Source organism: Ursus americanus, chromosome 8, assembly GCF_024610735.1.
Source record: "Ursus americanus isolate L20-20 chromosome 8, mUrsAme1.1.p, whole genome shotgun sequence".
In the NCBI taxonomy this organism is placed as follows: Eukaryota; Metazoa; Chordata; class Mammalia; order Carnivora; family Ursidae; genus Ursus; species Ursus americanus.
Genome location: NC_142134.1, coordinates 3,519,052 through 3,535,108, shown reverse-complemented (window position 1 = coordinate 3,535,108; position 16,057 = coordinate 3,519,052). Strand labels below are relative to the sequence as shown.

Sequence of the window (16,057 nt, the reverse complement as noted above, 5' to 3'; positions counted from 1 at the left end):
ATTCATTTTACCAGGCAAATCCAGCCCTGTCTCCCACTGACCTTTACTGGACAGACTGTTGGTATGCTTCTCCCTTTCCAGTGGGCATATCTGACTCTTCCCAGATTCCTTTGATCAATCATAATGCTTGCTCTGCTATAACCCTTCTTCCCATTCCCTCTGTCATTCTAAACTGGCCATTACCCATCATGAGTCAACCCCCCAAACCTATTCTAGTGTATCTTTGCCGGGGTCATGTCTGTTTCCATCATAATTTTACAACCAGTCCGTTTCTTGAAATGGGCATTTGTCATTACACTTACCTAGCCACGATTAAATGCAACATAGGCTTTCAAGCAGCTTCTGGTCCCTCTGATGTTCCTCATCTCAATGGAAAGGTCCCCATTAGCCTCCCTGGCCTGATCCCTCAGACTCAACCCAACTACACATGAACTGTCTCTGACAAATCTTTTCCCCACCACCAAACTCTGCATTCTCTAGTCAGCCTCAGCTAAGAGATAGTTATTTCTGATTCCCGAATAGCTCCTGATGATTCTTTGTCTGTGGAAATCAAGACTATTGGCTGCCACCAGCCAACTGGACCTGATCTTGCTAACCTGCCAGTTTTCCCAATGTCTTCATCATACCTAAACCTCCACAATTTTCTTCCTTTCCTGAACTATTTTTAAAATAAGGACCTGCTCCTTTCAATTCACCTCTCTCTCACTGTAGAAACCAAAGAGGTGTCCAGGACATTATAGGTTCCCTTGTAGGCGATCTGAGTTCCTGTGGAGATGATTTAGAGAATACAGCTACAGAATTGGACCTAAGTTCCATCTACAACCTCATTACTTTTGGGGAAAGGTTTGTCACCTTTTGGATACCAGCTGAAAGAATCCATCGCCTGGTTGAAGAAGTTTGCTTCAATAACAGAGTCATATTCATTGTTGAAGCAGTTTGCCTTGTTCTTGGAAAACATCACCACTGGCCTCAAACCTATGACTTGCTACTTACGAGAAACCCAGTATACTGTCCTCAATGACTGTAGCACTCTGGATATGGAGGCGAACTGACTGCTGCACTTTTGTCCCAATAATCTAACTCTTGGCTTTGTCATAATCAAGAATGTTCCAGAGGCAAATGAAGAAATTCCTTGCATTGCTGCCACTGCATTGCCTCTGCTGAGGAAAGATGACAGGTTCTAGGACTTCCAGTGGACCCAAGAAGGCCTGTGAAGTTGGGCATATAGATGGATTCAGCCTCTAATCTCTGCTTTTCTGTTTATTTTCACAGGCATCTCTCTTACTAAATGTCTCCAGGTTACAAAGTAGAGCGATTGTCACCAAGTCTGAACAGATGATTCAGCTGGTCCTTAATGAACAAAAGGTGACCCAATGAAAAATGGACTTAAGTTGTTGAGGGAGAAAAATAATGTGTCTTCTCTCCTTGAACAAGAGGAGGGACTGATAAAGACTCTCTCTGACCAATATTTAGACAGTCTCCTTTGAGCCTTCTTTTCCTCCAGGCCTCATCCTTTGGACCCTGTCTTGAGCTTGCCTGTCCAGTGGTAGCAAGAATCCCCTTATCCTTGATATCTGATCACGCTGGCCTGCCGTCAGCAAGAATCTCTGTATCCTTGATATCTCCAATTAGTAATTTTCCATCTATAAACCTCCTTGCCCCACTCTTTGGCTATCAATTCCCACTTGTCCTTGTATCCTGAACTGAGCTCAGCTCTCTACTGGTCTCTTTTCCCCTTTGCAATAGTTTAGGAATAAAATCTGTTTGGTTTTTTGTTTTGTTTTGTTTTTACCACTTTAACTGATGTCTGGCTCAGTTTCTCTTTGATACACGGTATCAACACATGGTATGTGTGGTCATAAGGAATATTATAAGCTTTATAAATTGAGTTAATGCATGCATCACTTCATTTAACAAATATTAATGAATGTCTACCAGGAGGCAGACACAATGCTAAGTGGTAAGGATAACATGGTGGGCAAAAGCAGACAAGGGGTCAGCCCTCATGAAATTGATGGTCTAGTGAGGAAGAGAAAGCTCAATACAATGATCACACAAATAACATAATATCATTACTATGATAAATATTTTACTATGATAAATATTTTGAAGAAAAAGTACATGGTACTATATGGGCTAGTCAAGGAAGGCTTCCCTGGAGACTAACAAAGTGACATTTAAGCTGCAAACTGACTATTCAAGATTATTGGATGTGTGTATCCAAAAATGTGAGGGATATTCTAGAAAGAAGGAACAGCATGTGCCAAGTCTCTTACTGAGAGGGAAGATGGTACATTCTAGGACCTGAAAGGAGCTGAGCTGAAAGAACGCCATTGTAGGCAGGTCACAGAAAATAGAGATAATGAGGGAAACAGGTATTCAATGAGATTGAAGACATTTATGGACGATGGGACACTCAAGACTTTCTCAACCATCCTAGGATTTGCAACCTGATGCTTTGACAAGTGGACACTGTTGTATGCATGTATTTAGCAGTGTTTGTACCAGGGTAAATACCCAATAAATGAAAACCTTAAAAATATCTGAATCACCTTAGTATGTCAAGGTACGGTATTTGTCTTATGTGTAGCATACATTAACTTACACAGAAGACAAATACCATTTATCATTGATTTTGGGCTCTAGGCTGGTCAGTGGAAGAAAACAAAAAAATCACTGGAAATCCCAGTCACATTTATCTGATTTAAATGTCAGAGAGCAATCTACAGTTGCACATTACACAGGTAATGTAAAATCTAGAGAATGTACACTTTGTTGGTAGTTCCATGAACTATTATTTAAAAAGTCAGTCACTCAAATTTGAACTGAAAATGTGTTTGCGTCAGAATGATATTCAGGTGTCAAATATGGAGAATTACCACTTGACATGGGGTGCCTGAGCAAGACCCACCCTCTCATATTTGAATTACTTCCAGTTTTAAAAGACAACTTAATAGCTCAACGTTTCACAAGATTTTTAAAAATTTTTTCATTCCTTCTTTTTTTTTAATAAAGTTTATTTTTTTTAGTAATCTCTACACCCAGCTTGGGGCTTGAAATCACAACCTCTAGACCAAGAGTCACATGCTCTTTTCTGACTGAGCCAGCCAGGTACCACATCATTCCCTCTTCCTAACTGAGGTACTGACTGCATGAAAAATGTCCACGAATACGAAATTTATTTTTCTTTAATTAAAATTGAAACTCATTTGCAATTTAGAAAGGATGACAGGTGGGAAGCCTTCGGCACAAGGACCTGTCTGCTCCCTCATTCATTCCACAGCCCTCTCAGTATTGACCTACTCCATAAAAGGAGATGCGTGATGTCTGTTATAAAATCCAGAATCACAGCGAAAAGCTCTCTGTGCTTCCAATCACCAAACAATGGAAGAGAACCGATGGCTGGAATATTAGCTGCACAACAACAGTAACAGCCATGACAAAAGCAGTTGTAGCCATAATAACAACGTAGCTACTGTTTACTGGGCACTTGGTCTAAGTGCGGTGGCTGCAGCATCTCACGTTATCGGGGCCACAGGCATGAGACGGACACCTCGTCTCCCCAAAGATCAGGAAGCTGGCGTTTCCAGCGGTGAAACAAGCTTCCCAGGGGTACAGAGCTGGAACCTTGCAGATCCAGAATGCAAATCTAGAGGTCCATAATTTTTAACCCTGATACCACATGGGGGAAAGTGAAGTTATCGTCACGTGGCCATTAGGCAATGGCACCGGCCTTAGATGTACCTCAGGTGACCTGCACAGCAGAGATTAAATCACACTTCCTTTTCTCACCTCTTTTCAATTCATCCTTTTCTCCTTTTCTTTTCTTTCTCTTTCCTTTTTTTTCCCCCCAGATAAACTGGCTGAACCAGAAGTTTGAGTATAATCTGAGAATGCTGAACAGCCCACAGAGGGACAAGAATCTATAAATGGCCTCACTGCTGCCATGCCCTCAATAAACTATGCTCACCAGCCACAAATAATTTGAAAGAGCCAAAAAAAAAAACAAAACAAAACAAAAACTCATTTTTTTTGACATTTCCTCAGTTCAGGTTCTCAAGAGGAATGGGTATTTCATATCAATAATGCAGACAATTAACTTTCCAAATGTTCACCTAGCTTTGATATATATTTAATAAGTATCACGAACTTATCTCTTGAAGAAGGCAAAGAAAGCAGTCGTTGATTTAGCTAAGGTCCACCTTTGAAGGAATTGGCCTTTAATGTTTAAAATATGAGGAAAAGAATTTTAAATGAATAATTTGTTTCATGTTTATGATTATCTGGTAATCTCCTATTCGTCACATGATATCCAAATATCCAATCAGATTTACCATTTAAAAATAAAATGAAAAACATATGTAATTAGGATCTTAAAGGAGATGCTGAATGTCTACAAATTTCTGTGAGCTAAATTGAGTTCCTAAAATTGGAGCCTGATATTCAAAGTCAATGTTTTTTTAAGAAAGAATCAGATTATGCTAATAAAGACCAAAGCACACAGGCATATTACTTTGAGAAACAGAAAGTAAGGTACAAAAGATCCTTTGTTTGAAATGGAAACAAACGTCTTTGCAAGTCATTTCAACAAATATTCACCTTCACAAGCAATGAAGGATCAAGACTGATGGCAGTGAAAAGTACAACTCTGAGGTGTGGAATGTATACCACCAGATGGCATCTCAAATCAGAGAGCACAGACTGAGATCGCGTCAACAACTGCGTTTCTGAAATGGAATCAAATTCATGAATTCCAGATCAATTTTTTAATATCAAAATGTCTGACATTAATCACAAAATCCAAAGAACACAACAATACTGTCGTGAATATAACAAAGAATACGAATCTGAAAAGAAAGGCGCTGTAAATCAAACAGTGACTTGACATCAATATTATTTTAAAAAACAAAACAAAAAACTACTAATGGAGCCATAACAGGAAAAGAAAGTCTGGTTAATAATTTTATCTTTCCTTATTTTTACCTACAGTTGTCCTTCTCATTAATCCTCATTTTACTCTTTCACAGGGCTTTGTTCATTATAAACAAGAAAGAAGACAATTCAGAAGACAGCATTAGAAAAAAAAATTAAGAAAAGCTTAAAGAAAGAGAAAAGAGGTCAAGTTTCTTTTTGCCTTCATATAAGACTCTCATGAAGTTGAGGTTTAAAAAAAAGCCTTGGTGTCCAAACCTTAAATATCTTAAGGAACAGAATGAAACAATGCTGCTATGTCTAAAACTGGCTAATACATGGACGACAATATCAACTATGAACAGAAATTAATTACAGGGAAGCATATTATACACCGAACTAAAGTCAAAAGATGACCACATGATAGCAGGAATTTAAATTTTGTTCAGAATATTAAAATACGATGCTGTTTCATAAAAATCTCTGAAAAAGGTTTGATTACCCCCTGGATGTGGGATTGGTTTGTTGTCTTTTTCTATTGTCATATAATCCGTAAAATCCTATTTCTACAAACCACATTTTATTTTCATATGATAAAAGCAACTTAAAGGAGACTTGCTACCAGTTTGTAATTTACTTTTGGAGATATATATATATACACACACATATATATATATATAACATTTAATAATAAATATATATGCGTAACATTTCCTTTTTAGCATTTAATATTAAAAAAAGAACATTGAACTTTTGATAGTTCTTGGTTTTTGTGTGCTTTTTTGTGTGCTTTTGTGTGTGTGTGTGTGTGTGTTTTACCTCTTCAACAGGTGGATTCATGTCTCAAACCTCTCCATGGCCTTCACGTTATTTCATGAGACCCTGTTCACTCAGCGATGCTGGTGGACAGCTGGACAAAAGAGTAGAAGGACAAGCTATCTGACCCCCACACAGAAAACAGTCAGGACTGAACTGCCTAAAGCCCTTCTCTCACGGAATAGATCTTAACATTGGCAAGAATATGTGCATGAAAGTATTTAGTATTTTAAGTAATATATTTTATATGCCAAGATAGTCATTTTAAACAGTGGTAAAGCAGCTGCCTCAAAATTTAATATTATTTTCCCCTTACTGATCCACTAATTAAACCACAGATTTTTCTATAAGAAGCTACTTCTGGCAAGTTCATCTATTTTATTTATCCAGAATCTCAAATGTCCAAAATCCTCCACTTAAGACACAAATAAACAAATAGCTATTCAGGAGAAAAGAACAGAATAAAAAGACAATGCTCATTTAAATGATGACACTGACACACACGGAAACAGACATATCTGCACACATACAGGGGTATGTACTCTCTTTGAGAGGGGCTTGTAGGCCTCCATTGCATTATTTTCATAATTTACTATGTGCAAATCAGCAGTGCATTTACAGTAAATTTATTTTGAAATGGGGAAACAGCCACAAAACCATAACACAAGATCTATATCCTTAAATGTTAACATTTAATAGGATAACAGTATGAAACAATTTTAAAAAACCAGTACAATACTGTTAAATGCGACACCATATGATTACTCCCAGAATTAACAATTCTATGGACCTATAAAGTACACTTCTATGCCCAAATAAAATGGGAACAGACGCAGTTGAACTTGTCTGGGCTTTAATACCAGTTCTGGCACCTTCTAGATGGGTAAACTTAGATACCATACCCCACTGAGCTTCAGTTTCTTCATTGGTAAAATGGAGCTGATAACAGTACTTCCTTCCTAGGGTTGTGTGAAAACTACAAGTTAGAAAGTACAGTGTTTATAACAGCAACTGGGAAAAACAAGAACTTAAATATTAGCCTTACAACAAAGTAACTCATTAATTCGTTCACCAAAAAGCTATAAAAAAAAACAACTACCATCTACTATCACCGTACTTTCATATACAAAAAGAAAGCATTCTTACTAAATTGAAACAGATAATTTTACTCTGGGCCAACAAAAACTTTGTCATAAACCAGAACCAGTCTGTGACCAGTATCTGGGAATGTCCATTAAAACCTATAAACATGACTGGCCCACAAGAAAATAAAATCAATGGAGTTTGAAATTATTAGGGACACTTCAAGGAGAAAATGTAACATGAGATGAGATTGGAAACACGGATATAATCTGGCTAGACAAAAGAGCATCTACATTTTTCCCTGGAGATATCAGGAAGAATGCTCTTTTTATATGAAAGAATTCTGGTATTATCTGAAACACTACTTCTCTTCAAGCTGTGGTAATATTGATTACAATATATTAATATATTTCAACTTTCTCCAAAGCAATCAGAATATTATTACTCCAAGGGGTAACTTTCAGGTTTTAAGGATAATAGTTCTATGCATTTTTATTCCTATGAAAACAACTACAGATGGGACGTCTGGGTGGCTCAGTTGGTTAAGCGTCTGCTTTCGGCTCAGGTCATGATCCCAGGGTCCTGGGATGGAGTCCCGCTTCGGGCTCCCTGCTCAGCGGGGAGCCTGCTTCTCCCTCTGCCTGCTGCTCCCCCTGCTTGTGCTCTCTCTCTCACTAGCTCTCTCTCTGACAGACAAATAAAATCTTAAAAAAAAAAAAAGGAAAAAAGAATAAAGAAAACAACTACAGTACCGATTTATGGCAAACTGAAAAGGACAGGGCACACTGCATCTTAAAGCGAAATATCTGTTCATGGTAATTATGATGTAAGCGTAATGACTGTCAAATGTTTCCTCTGGATGGTGTTACAAGTTTACTGATGTCAACAGATTATTACTGACTCATTCATTACACACGAGTGCTGAAGGACTATGGCTCAGCTATTCTTAATAGAATACTCCATTCATTATCAAACAATTCCCTTAAAGATGCTTTTGATCTCAGTCTTCCCTTTTTTTCCGTTTATTAACTGTCCCAGCCATAGCTTTCTCTACAGTCCACTCTTGGAGAGCTTGTAAAAGAAAGTACTATGAAGGTTTTTCACTGAGAAAAACTGCATAGATAAACTCGGTGCCCCAAATATGCTAAGCACTATTGTTTTGTCTTGCCCCCTTGCATTATAGCAATACATTTTTATTTAAAATATAACCAATCATTATCAACAACCAAATATTTTTTTCTATTTCTTGAGAACCTTTAATAGCATTCTTAGCCTTTTTTTAGTAATAAACAAGAACAAATTCTAGTGAAAGAAACTGAAAATGCTTGATTTAAAAAAATCTTATACAGAGGCAGAACAGTGTGTGTAATAGATATAGAATGATCAGTAAGCATGAGGTATGCAGATGGATGCCTGTTCAAAACAAGGTTTTCGGCTTACTAGCTGGGAGACCTCAGGCCAGCCGCTTAGCCCAGTGGTTACCACAGTGCGGTCCAGGGTGAAGGGTATCATCACCACCCTGGAAGCTGTTAGAAATTCGAATTCTCAGGCCCACCTCCAGACCTCCTAAATCAGAAGCTCTGGAGGTGGCACTCAGCAACCTGTGTTTAATAAAGTCCCTCAGGTGATTCTGATCTGTGCTCAATTTTGAGAAACACTGACTCAAACTGCTAAGACTCCCTTTTCTCCTGTTTAAGATGGTTTCCCTAAAACCAACCTTGCAAAACCAGAGAGATAAACACCTCATGGAAAAGGACTCTGGCTCTGATGCAGTGACCTTTTATCAACATTGTCTTTTTTTTTTTTTTTTTTAATCAAGGGTCAAAATTAAGGGGAATAAGGACTTCAAAATGATGCGTTAACAGCCTCAGGCTGGGGCTCAAATGTGCTGACTGCCAGCAGTGGGCTGGGTACCAAAATAGGCCTCCGGCTTCAGCCCTCGAGATTTGGCCACCGAAATCTAAGTGGGCAAAATGCCCCAGAAGTCATATTTTATCCCCATATAAACTAAGGCCACGTTAGGCTTTGATAGTGATAAATGATAGTATGAGGAGAATAAACACTGATCTTTTAGGTCTCAAAAGACACTGGATTCTTATCCCCACTTAACTCTCCCCAGAGTAAAGGCATGGGGAATTCTCCTAATTGACGTCAGCTGCTGCAAGGGAAGGAATGCCATGACCTTCAGCTTGGCCCCTGGTCCACTCTCACATCCAGGAACAAAGCCAGAGGGTTCTCCTGGCAACTGCCTGACATGCTAAGTGGCAGACACAGCCACTGAGGGAATCCTTTGCTGCCCCAGGGACAAATCCCCCCCTGCAGGAAACAGACAAACTGGAGAGATTAGCAGTTTGCCCGGCTGATGCTGGCCTATCCCCTCAGCCCAGAGAGCAGAACATGACTCCTAAATCACTCGATTCAGAAACCTAAGCTTCTGGTCTGCTTTTGCTTTACAAATATGGGGAATGTTCTCTGCTGAGTCGAAGGGAAAACAGAAAAGCATGAAAACTTCGAGGAGAAATGTAGGAATTTGGATCTTTGCATAAACCACCTACCCTATTCAAGAATTCTTTAGGGAACACTGATTTTTAAGTACAAACTATCAGATCTTTTAAGATTAGTATTAACTATCATTTTTTAAAAGACCTGTAATCAAAATCACATCCAAATCCCCTACCCTGCCAAAGGCATCATTTTGGCTTCTCTGGGAGAATATGAGAGGCTCCTAACCAAAGCCTCTCCCAAGAGTTCCTTCCCACTTCATTCCACTGATCTCTTCCAGGATGTGATTCCAGTCACACACTTGATTATGTAACTCCCTGCTCAAAGACCCCTAGACTCTCCAGCGCCATAGAACAGTATCGGAATGTCTCAGTGCTGCCTGCCAGAGACTCCTACCCAACCCGACCTTCCAACCTCAGTCTCCCCCCACCCTCACCCCTTCTGAGACCCTGGCTTCCCACAGCAAACCTTCAAAACCATGTCTTACCACTTTACAGAAAAAATCAAAAAACCAAAAAACCACCAGTGCCTTTGATATGCAGTTGTCTCTGCTCAAAATACCCTTCACAGAGTAAAATTTTACTTCTCAGATCTGATCCAGTTCAAATATAATGAAATCTGTCAAAACTTTCTTGGCTTCCCTGCATTCTTTTTTCTGAGTTCCCACACTAAGTGCATAGGCACCTTCATTACAGTTCTTAACAAATTATACAGGGATTATCTGTTTTTGTGTCTGACTCCCTGCCCAGACCTTGAGTGTTCTGGTCAAGGACGCCATCCATAGTTCTGAAACTTCTAAAGGAGTTCTCAATCCCTAATCAAGATAGCTAGGATCTTGGCTATTTTTTTTTTTTAGAGATTTTATTTATTTATTTGAGAGAGACAGAGAGAGCATGAGAGAGGGGAGGGTCAGAGGGAGAATTAGACTCCCTGCTTAACCCACTGAGCCACCCAGGTGCCCCTGGGTCTGAGTTATTTAACAGTTTCTTTCACTCAAAGATAGAATATAATGATCAGGGGGCACTGTCCAAGGGAAACCTTAGCCATTTAGTAGATAGGAAAACTTTTTGGATTTGAACTAGCTACCTCCCGTTGGATACTTCTTCCTTTGCTTGAATAAATCTAGGTCATATTTTGTAATTTAATCAATAGTGTGATATATGTATCTTTGGCCAAAATCTCTGTTGTCCTTACCCTGTTCTGAGCCCCTGGAGAGCAGAGACCAGGTCTTATTAATCTCTGTATAACCCACATCACCTGTACAAGGTAAATGTTCAATAAATATGCATTAAATTGAATTCCCAAAATGAATTGTATCTTGGTTCAGGCTGCTTCAGGAAAACACTGTAGACCGGGTACCTTTAACAACAAACATTTCTCACAGTTCTGGAGGTTGGAAAGTCCAAGATCAAGGTGCTGGCATATATTTACTGTCTGATGAGGACACTATTCTGGTTTGTAGATGACCATCTTACTGTATCCTCAGGTGGAACAGAGAGAGTTCTCATCTCTTCAGCTTCCTGCACATGCACTAATCCCGTGATAGGGGCTCCACCCCCATCTCCTCATCTAAACCCAATTCCTTCCCCAAGGCCTACCCTAGAAAGCCATCCTATTGGGGATTAGTGCATCAGCATCTGAATATTGGGGGTGGGAGGGCACGAATATTCAGTCCATAGCAAGTGGCCACACTGACGTTTGGCTACACGTTTTAACGTTACATTTGTATGTTACAAGTAAACAAAGATAAATTCAACTGAATTTTCATAAAAGAGTCAAAGAAGGAAAATACATTCCTTGACAGAATGCCTCCAACACAGAAACACATTCTTCAAATTAAATCTCTGAAACAGCTACCATTCTAATCAGGCAAGTTATTTTAGAGAAAAGAGCAAAACATGCCTCGCACCTCCTTTGTCTTGACTGCGGACCCCTGGCTAATCGTCACCTCTATTAACCTCCATATAAACCAGGTTACTGGTTTATCTAAATCTACCCTGTGGAGGGCAAGGTACACCGCGCTTTATCTCCTCCAGAGGGACACATGCAAAAGGCCACGTTAGGACAAGGCAGCTTCCCGGTTCTTCTTCCCTCAAATAAAATGTACAGAATTTGGAGGGTAAAGAAAATCCTAAATGACTATAAACCTTTCACTACGTTATAAACACTTCAAGGGGGGGAAGGTGATTTGGGCAGCTTGGTTCATTTAAACATGAAAGACCCGTTCAAGGAATGAAATAATGTCCAGATTTCAAATAACTAGAATACTAATTTCTAGGTTTTTCTCAAAATGGACACAACCATGGCACAGATCTTAGCAAGACTCTTTTCCAAGCATTTGTGAGTGAAACATTTTTATGAATAAAAACAAGGAGTGGGGAGGACTAGAGGGAAAGTGGGGAAGGGCTTCTGTGTATAACTACGAAATACTTGTCATTTGTTTCACTCAGAGAGTTTACAGATCTAGTCCACTTAAAGGCGAATTCCACATAAGAAGTTACTGCTCAGTTTCTAGCAGGACTCATTCACCTCGCCATTTTCAGGAACCTCACATATGCAGGTGAGAGATTATTACTAACACCACTTGAATACCACCATGTTGTCAGGCTTCAGGCTTTTCCCACTACGTTAAAAGTCCTTGCTTCTTTCCTCTTAACCTTTTTCACAGGTTCTCATTTGTACATTATACCTCTTATTCTCATTTGTATATCACATATATATATCACTTGCATATTATATAAAATAATATCTCTATATTATTTTCCTTCTCCCCTCCCTCTTCTACTTCCTTCTTCTTCCTCTTCTTCCTTCACCTCTGAATTAAGTTTTCCATCTTTCCTAAGTGTGGAGCTCTAAACTACATAAAGAGTACTCTATCCTGAAGATTTTTAAGTGTAAACTATGCCTTTTATTGCATAGCCTAGCATCAGTAATAAAAGTACAAACTTACTGATTCAGTCATCTAAGCAACAAATATTCTAAGTTTAAAAATACATGGGGAGCCTGGGTGGCTCAGTCGGTTAAGCATCCGACTCTTGATTTTGGCCCAGGTTCATGATCTCAAGGTTGTGACATGGAGACCCACATCCTGCCAGGCTCCGCTCTCGGTGGGGAGTCTGCTTGGGATTCTCTCTCCCTCCCGCTCCCTCTCTGCCCCTCCTCTCTCTTTCTCTCAAAAAAACAAACAAAAAACATTTAAAAATACACATTATACTGCTAGTTCAGATTCTTATAAGAAGTATCTGGAAATAAAAGGGATTGTCATATTCTCTGATCAACGTATCCTGCTTTCATTTTGCATTTCTGCAAGTTTCAGCTTTTGCTCGGAAGCTCATGGGTTGGGATATGAAGCTATAAATTTAGCTTTCTGGTGAATTATATGCAAAAGGTTTTTTTTCTTTTTCCCTTTAACCCAAATGTGAAAATAATTTTTTTTCTATCCCCTTTGTCACTATGATTCCATATCCTTATGTTCCCAGAAAAGAGGAAAAGAGATCACTACAATGGAATCTACCAGAGGTTCCTTGGGATCCTGCCTTTGTTATGAAATATAAACACTCCTCTAGAGAAAAGTTTTTCCTGCTCGGATTATATTTCACTAGTGTTACATGTTCTGTGATGTCTCCATAGCTGCTTCTGTCACTGTCTGAAAGGCTTTGTTTTTTTTTCTCTCCCTGGGAATGCTATACATGATTGAGTCCTGATTCCAAAGTCTCTTCATAGCTATATCCCAAACTCTGCCAAACTGTCAGCTGGTATCTCACTAGAAAGAACCCAGTGTGATCTGTATTGAACATGGGGGCAAACAGCCCATGGACTCCAGAAGGTTTCTGGAATAAAACATCCTAAATCTGACTCTTCCAGAATTTTCTCTATGTGTTCTTGCAGGACAGAGCCTAATCAAAGAGAAGAGCTGACGGCATCCCAGAAAACACATTGCCCTAAATATCTATTTTACGTGTTTCTTTAATTTATAATTATCACCTCCATTACCACCTACTGGGCTCATTGGTGAACTTAACATGAATTCTTCATTGCAAGTCACGCATGATCATGTGAAATAAAAAATAAACTCAAAATATCAAGCCATTTATTGTTAACAAAAACAAGCTTAATGATAAAGATGTCACTTAAATCTAATATTTTATCATTAATTTATAAGTGGAATTTATAGCCAATTTTTAAAGTAGTTTTTTGTTGTTGTTGTTTTGGTTTGGTTTTTTGTTTTATTTTTTGCTGGTGGCTTCTGAACTAGTATTTGGATACTAAACAAATTTGGTATTTTAGTATCTAAGAAAGTAAAGCATGTTTACATTTGTTTTGTCTTTTTTTCACAGTGTCTATGAGTTGCAGATAATAAAGCATGACTTCATTTTAACACATGGAAAATGGGGTTCACAGTGACACACACAGAGTGAATCCATGGCCTGATTTACTCACCACTGCCCAAAACGGAGTTAACACCACTGGAGCTAATTTCTCCTGCTGCCTGACCCCAAACACATCCATTATATTTTTTGAATTACAAACAAGAAAAATTACATTACCAACCAAAAATAAAACATCAGGAATGTCAATTTCTTTGGAATAAGAACCATTTGGGACATTTTGACCAAAGAAGGTCTGGTCTGGTCTGGTATTCTAGAGAGCTTATTTTGCTCTTAATAGTAACATGCAAATATACCTTTGAAGGCCAATCATGTAAGTAATAAAGTTTTGGAAGAAAGAAGCAATCAGTAGTATATGTGAAATATTTAAAATATCCCCTTTTTTTGAAAAGGACAATATTCTGTGTCTATTTTTTCTTCCTTTGCCAGAATGATAATTAAGGAGAAAACAAATATTTTTTAGCCTCTTAAAAAATGAAAACTTACAAGTTTAGCAAACTCTACAAAAGATAGATCAAAAGTCTCTAATACTTGACCCTCTACACCATGCAACATTTTTTCTGGACAAGATTTAATTTTGATGGACTAAGAGAAGTTACACTTATACTAAAAATATGCATCTGCCCGTAAGAAGTAACAGAGCAAAAAACTCAGAGTGAAGACATTTTCTAGGCAGGGAATACTATAGGAAGGCATGAAATTTGGCTTCTCCCTAAACACCAGGGGTTGTCAAACTTGAATGTGCATCGGTGTCTCCTAGAGGGCTCAATGAAACAGAAACGGCCTCCCTCAGAGAACACGATTCAGTTGTTTGGTGCGGGACCTAAGAATTTACATTTTAACAAGTTTCCAAGGGATGAGCTGATAATGCTAGTCTGGCGACAGCACGTGGGGAACCATCGCTTACACTCAGTCACTTACTCAACCACAGTGGAAGTCTCCGTGTACCTGGTCCAATCTTTCCCAACGAATATTTTGTGTCCTCTGTGCCAAATGGTGTTCCCACCAATAAACAAGATCAGCCCCAAAGTAAAGTATGACTACAGAATACCTTCATCACCTCTGAATTACACAACACTCTTTTGAGCATCACCATCTTACAGATACTCAACACATGAAACAAAAATAGTTATGTATGTATCATAGCTTTAGTCCTTCAACTGTCAATAATAATTTGATAGTTAAAGAGTAAGATGAAAAAGGTATTTGAAGACTCATTGGTATCTAGGATTTTTTTATTTGATGTTAAGAACAAAGTGTGGCTACAAGAGGGCAGTCTCCATCCTCAGGACTTACCTGTGACTGGTGCATCAATATCCAGCAAATTCTTTTCCTGTCGAAGAATGGAAGCCCCCTCTGTTATTATTCTCAATGCAACGCTCTCTTCCAGCCTGCCCTCCTTCATGAGATGTGCCTTTAAGATATCCACACGAGGTTTTCCATCGTTATCAAACACTTCTTTTGCTGTAAGCCGATGACTTGGAGGAAATGGGACAGCTGAGAAAGAAAAAGTCAAATTATTACATTAGCCAAACCCAATAAAAATTCAGTAATAACTGCCAAGTGTCTCTCTCTGTCACTAACCACCTATTGGAGTATTTTAAAAGTTCCCACATTAAAATAAAATCAAGGGCTGTCAAGAATTAAAGACTGCCTTCTTTCTTTGATTCTGGATGTAATGTGATTGCTGAAAGGAAATTTACATTTCTTATTTACCCAGTACCCATCTCTTTCATCTGGAAGATCCTGATTAAGTTAATAAAGAAAAAAGAGAGAGAGAGAGAGATGTTTCTGTTACACAATAATCAATTCGACAAAAGAAAATAGTTTGTGTGCATCCAACCATAACTAATTCGGGAGAAGATGTTTCTCCACTGGGAAAAGGTCTGCCAGACAGATTTGCCCCTTCAACTAAAGTCACACCTCTGAGTAAACTGATTGACTCACTGTTTAAGGAGAGAGCAGAAATCTGAGAGCAAAAAGGCAAAAATGCACTGAATATTAAACAGGGAATGAGGATTTGTGTGCAGATGTAACAAGGGATCATCCTGAACAGTGAAGGATAATATGGTGTCGGGGAGGAGACGCAGGAATTTAGGAGTATGATATAACAACAAACACAACGTATTGCTCAAACCCAAACCAACCATTCTCTCTTTCACCCACACCCCCATGCCTACCCCCATACCTTAACAGTATGAAGCTCTCTTGTAGGTACTGCCATTCTTTACATCTGTGAATACATTCGTTCACTCATTCAGCTGAAGGATATTCACTAAACTTCTACAATGTGCCAGGACATCCAAAGGTCCATGGTCAGACGTGGTATCATAAAGGTTAAATTTCTGATAAATGGC

At 38.8% G+C, this 16,057-nt stretch overlaps 1 protein-coding gene across 3 annotated transcripts in view; it reads right to left on the bottom strand.

The window, feature by feature from the left end:
- PPP3CA (protein phosphatase 3 catalytic subunit alpha) overlaps positions 1–16,057 on the bottom strand; it is a 304,076-nt gene that overhangs the window by 143,693 nt on the left and 144,326 nt on the right. For all 3 annotated transcript variants that reach the window (XM_045792535.2, XM_045792517.2, XM_045792526.2), the window contains one exon: positions 14,997–15,197. In XM_045792535.2, the coding sequence (XP_045648491.1) occupies positions 14,997–15,105 (109 nt within the window). In that variant the 5' untranslated portion in view covers positions 15,106–15,197. The remainder of the gene's footprint in view (positions 1–14,996; positions 15,198–16,057) is intronic.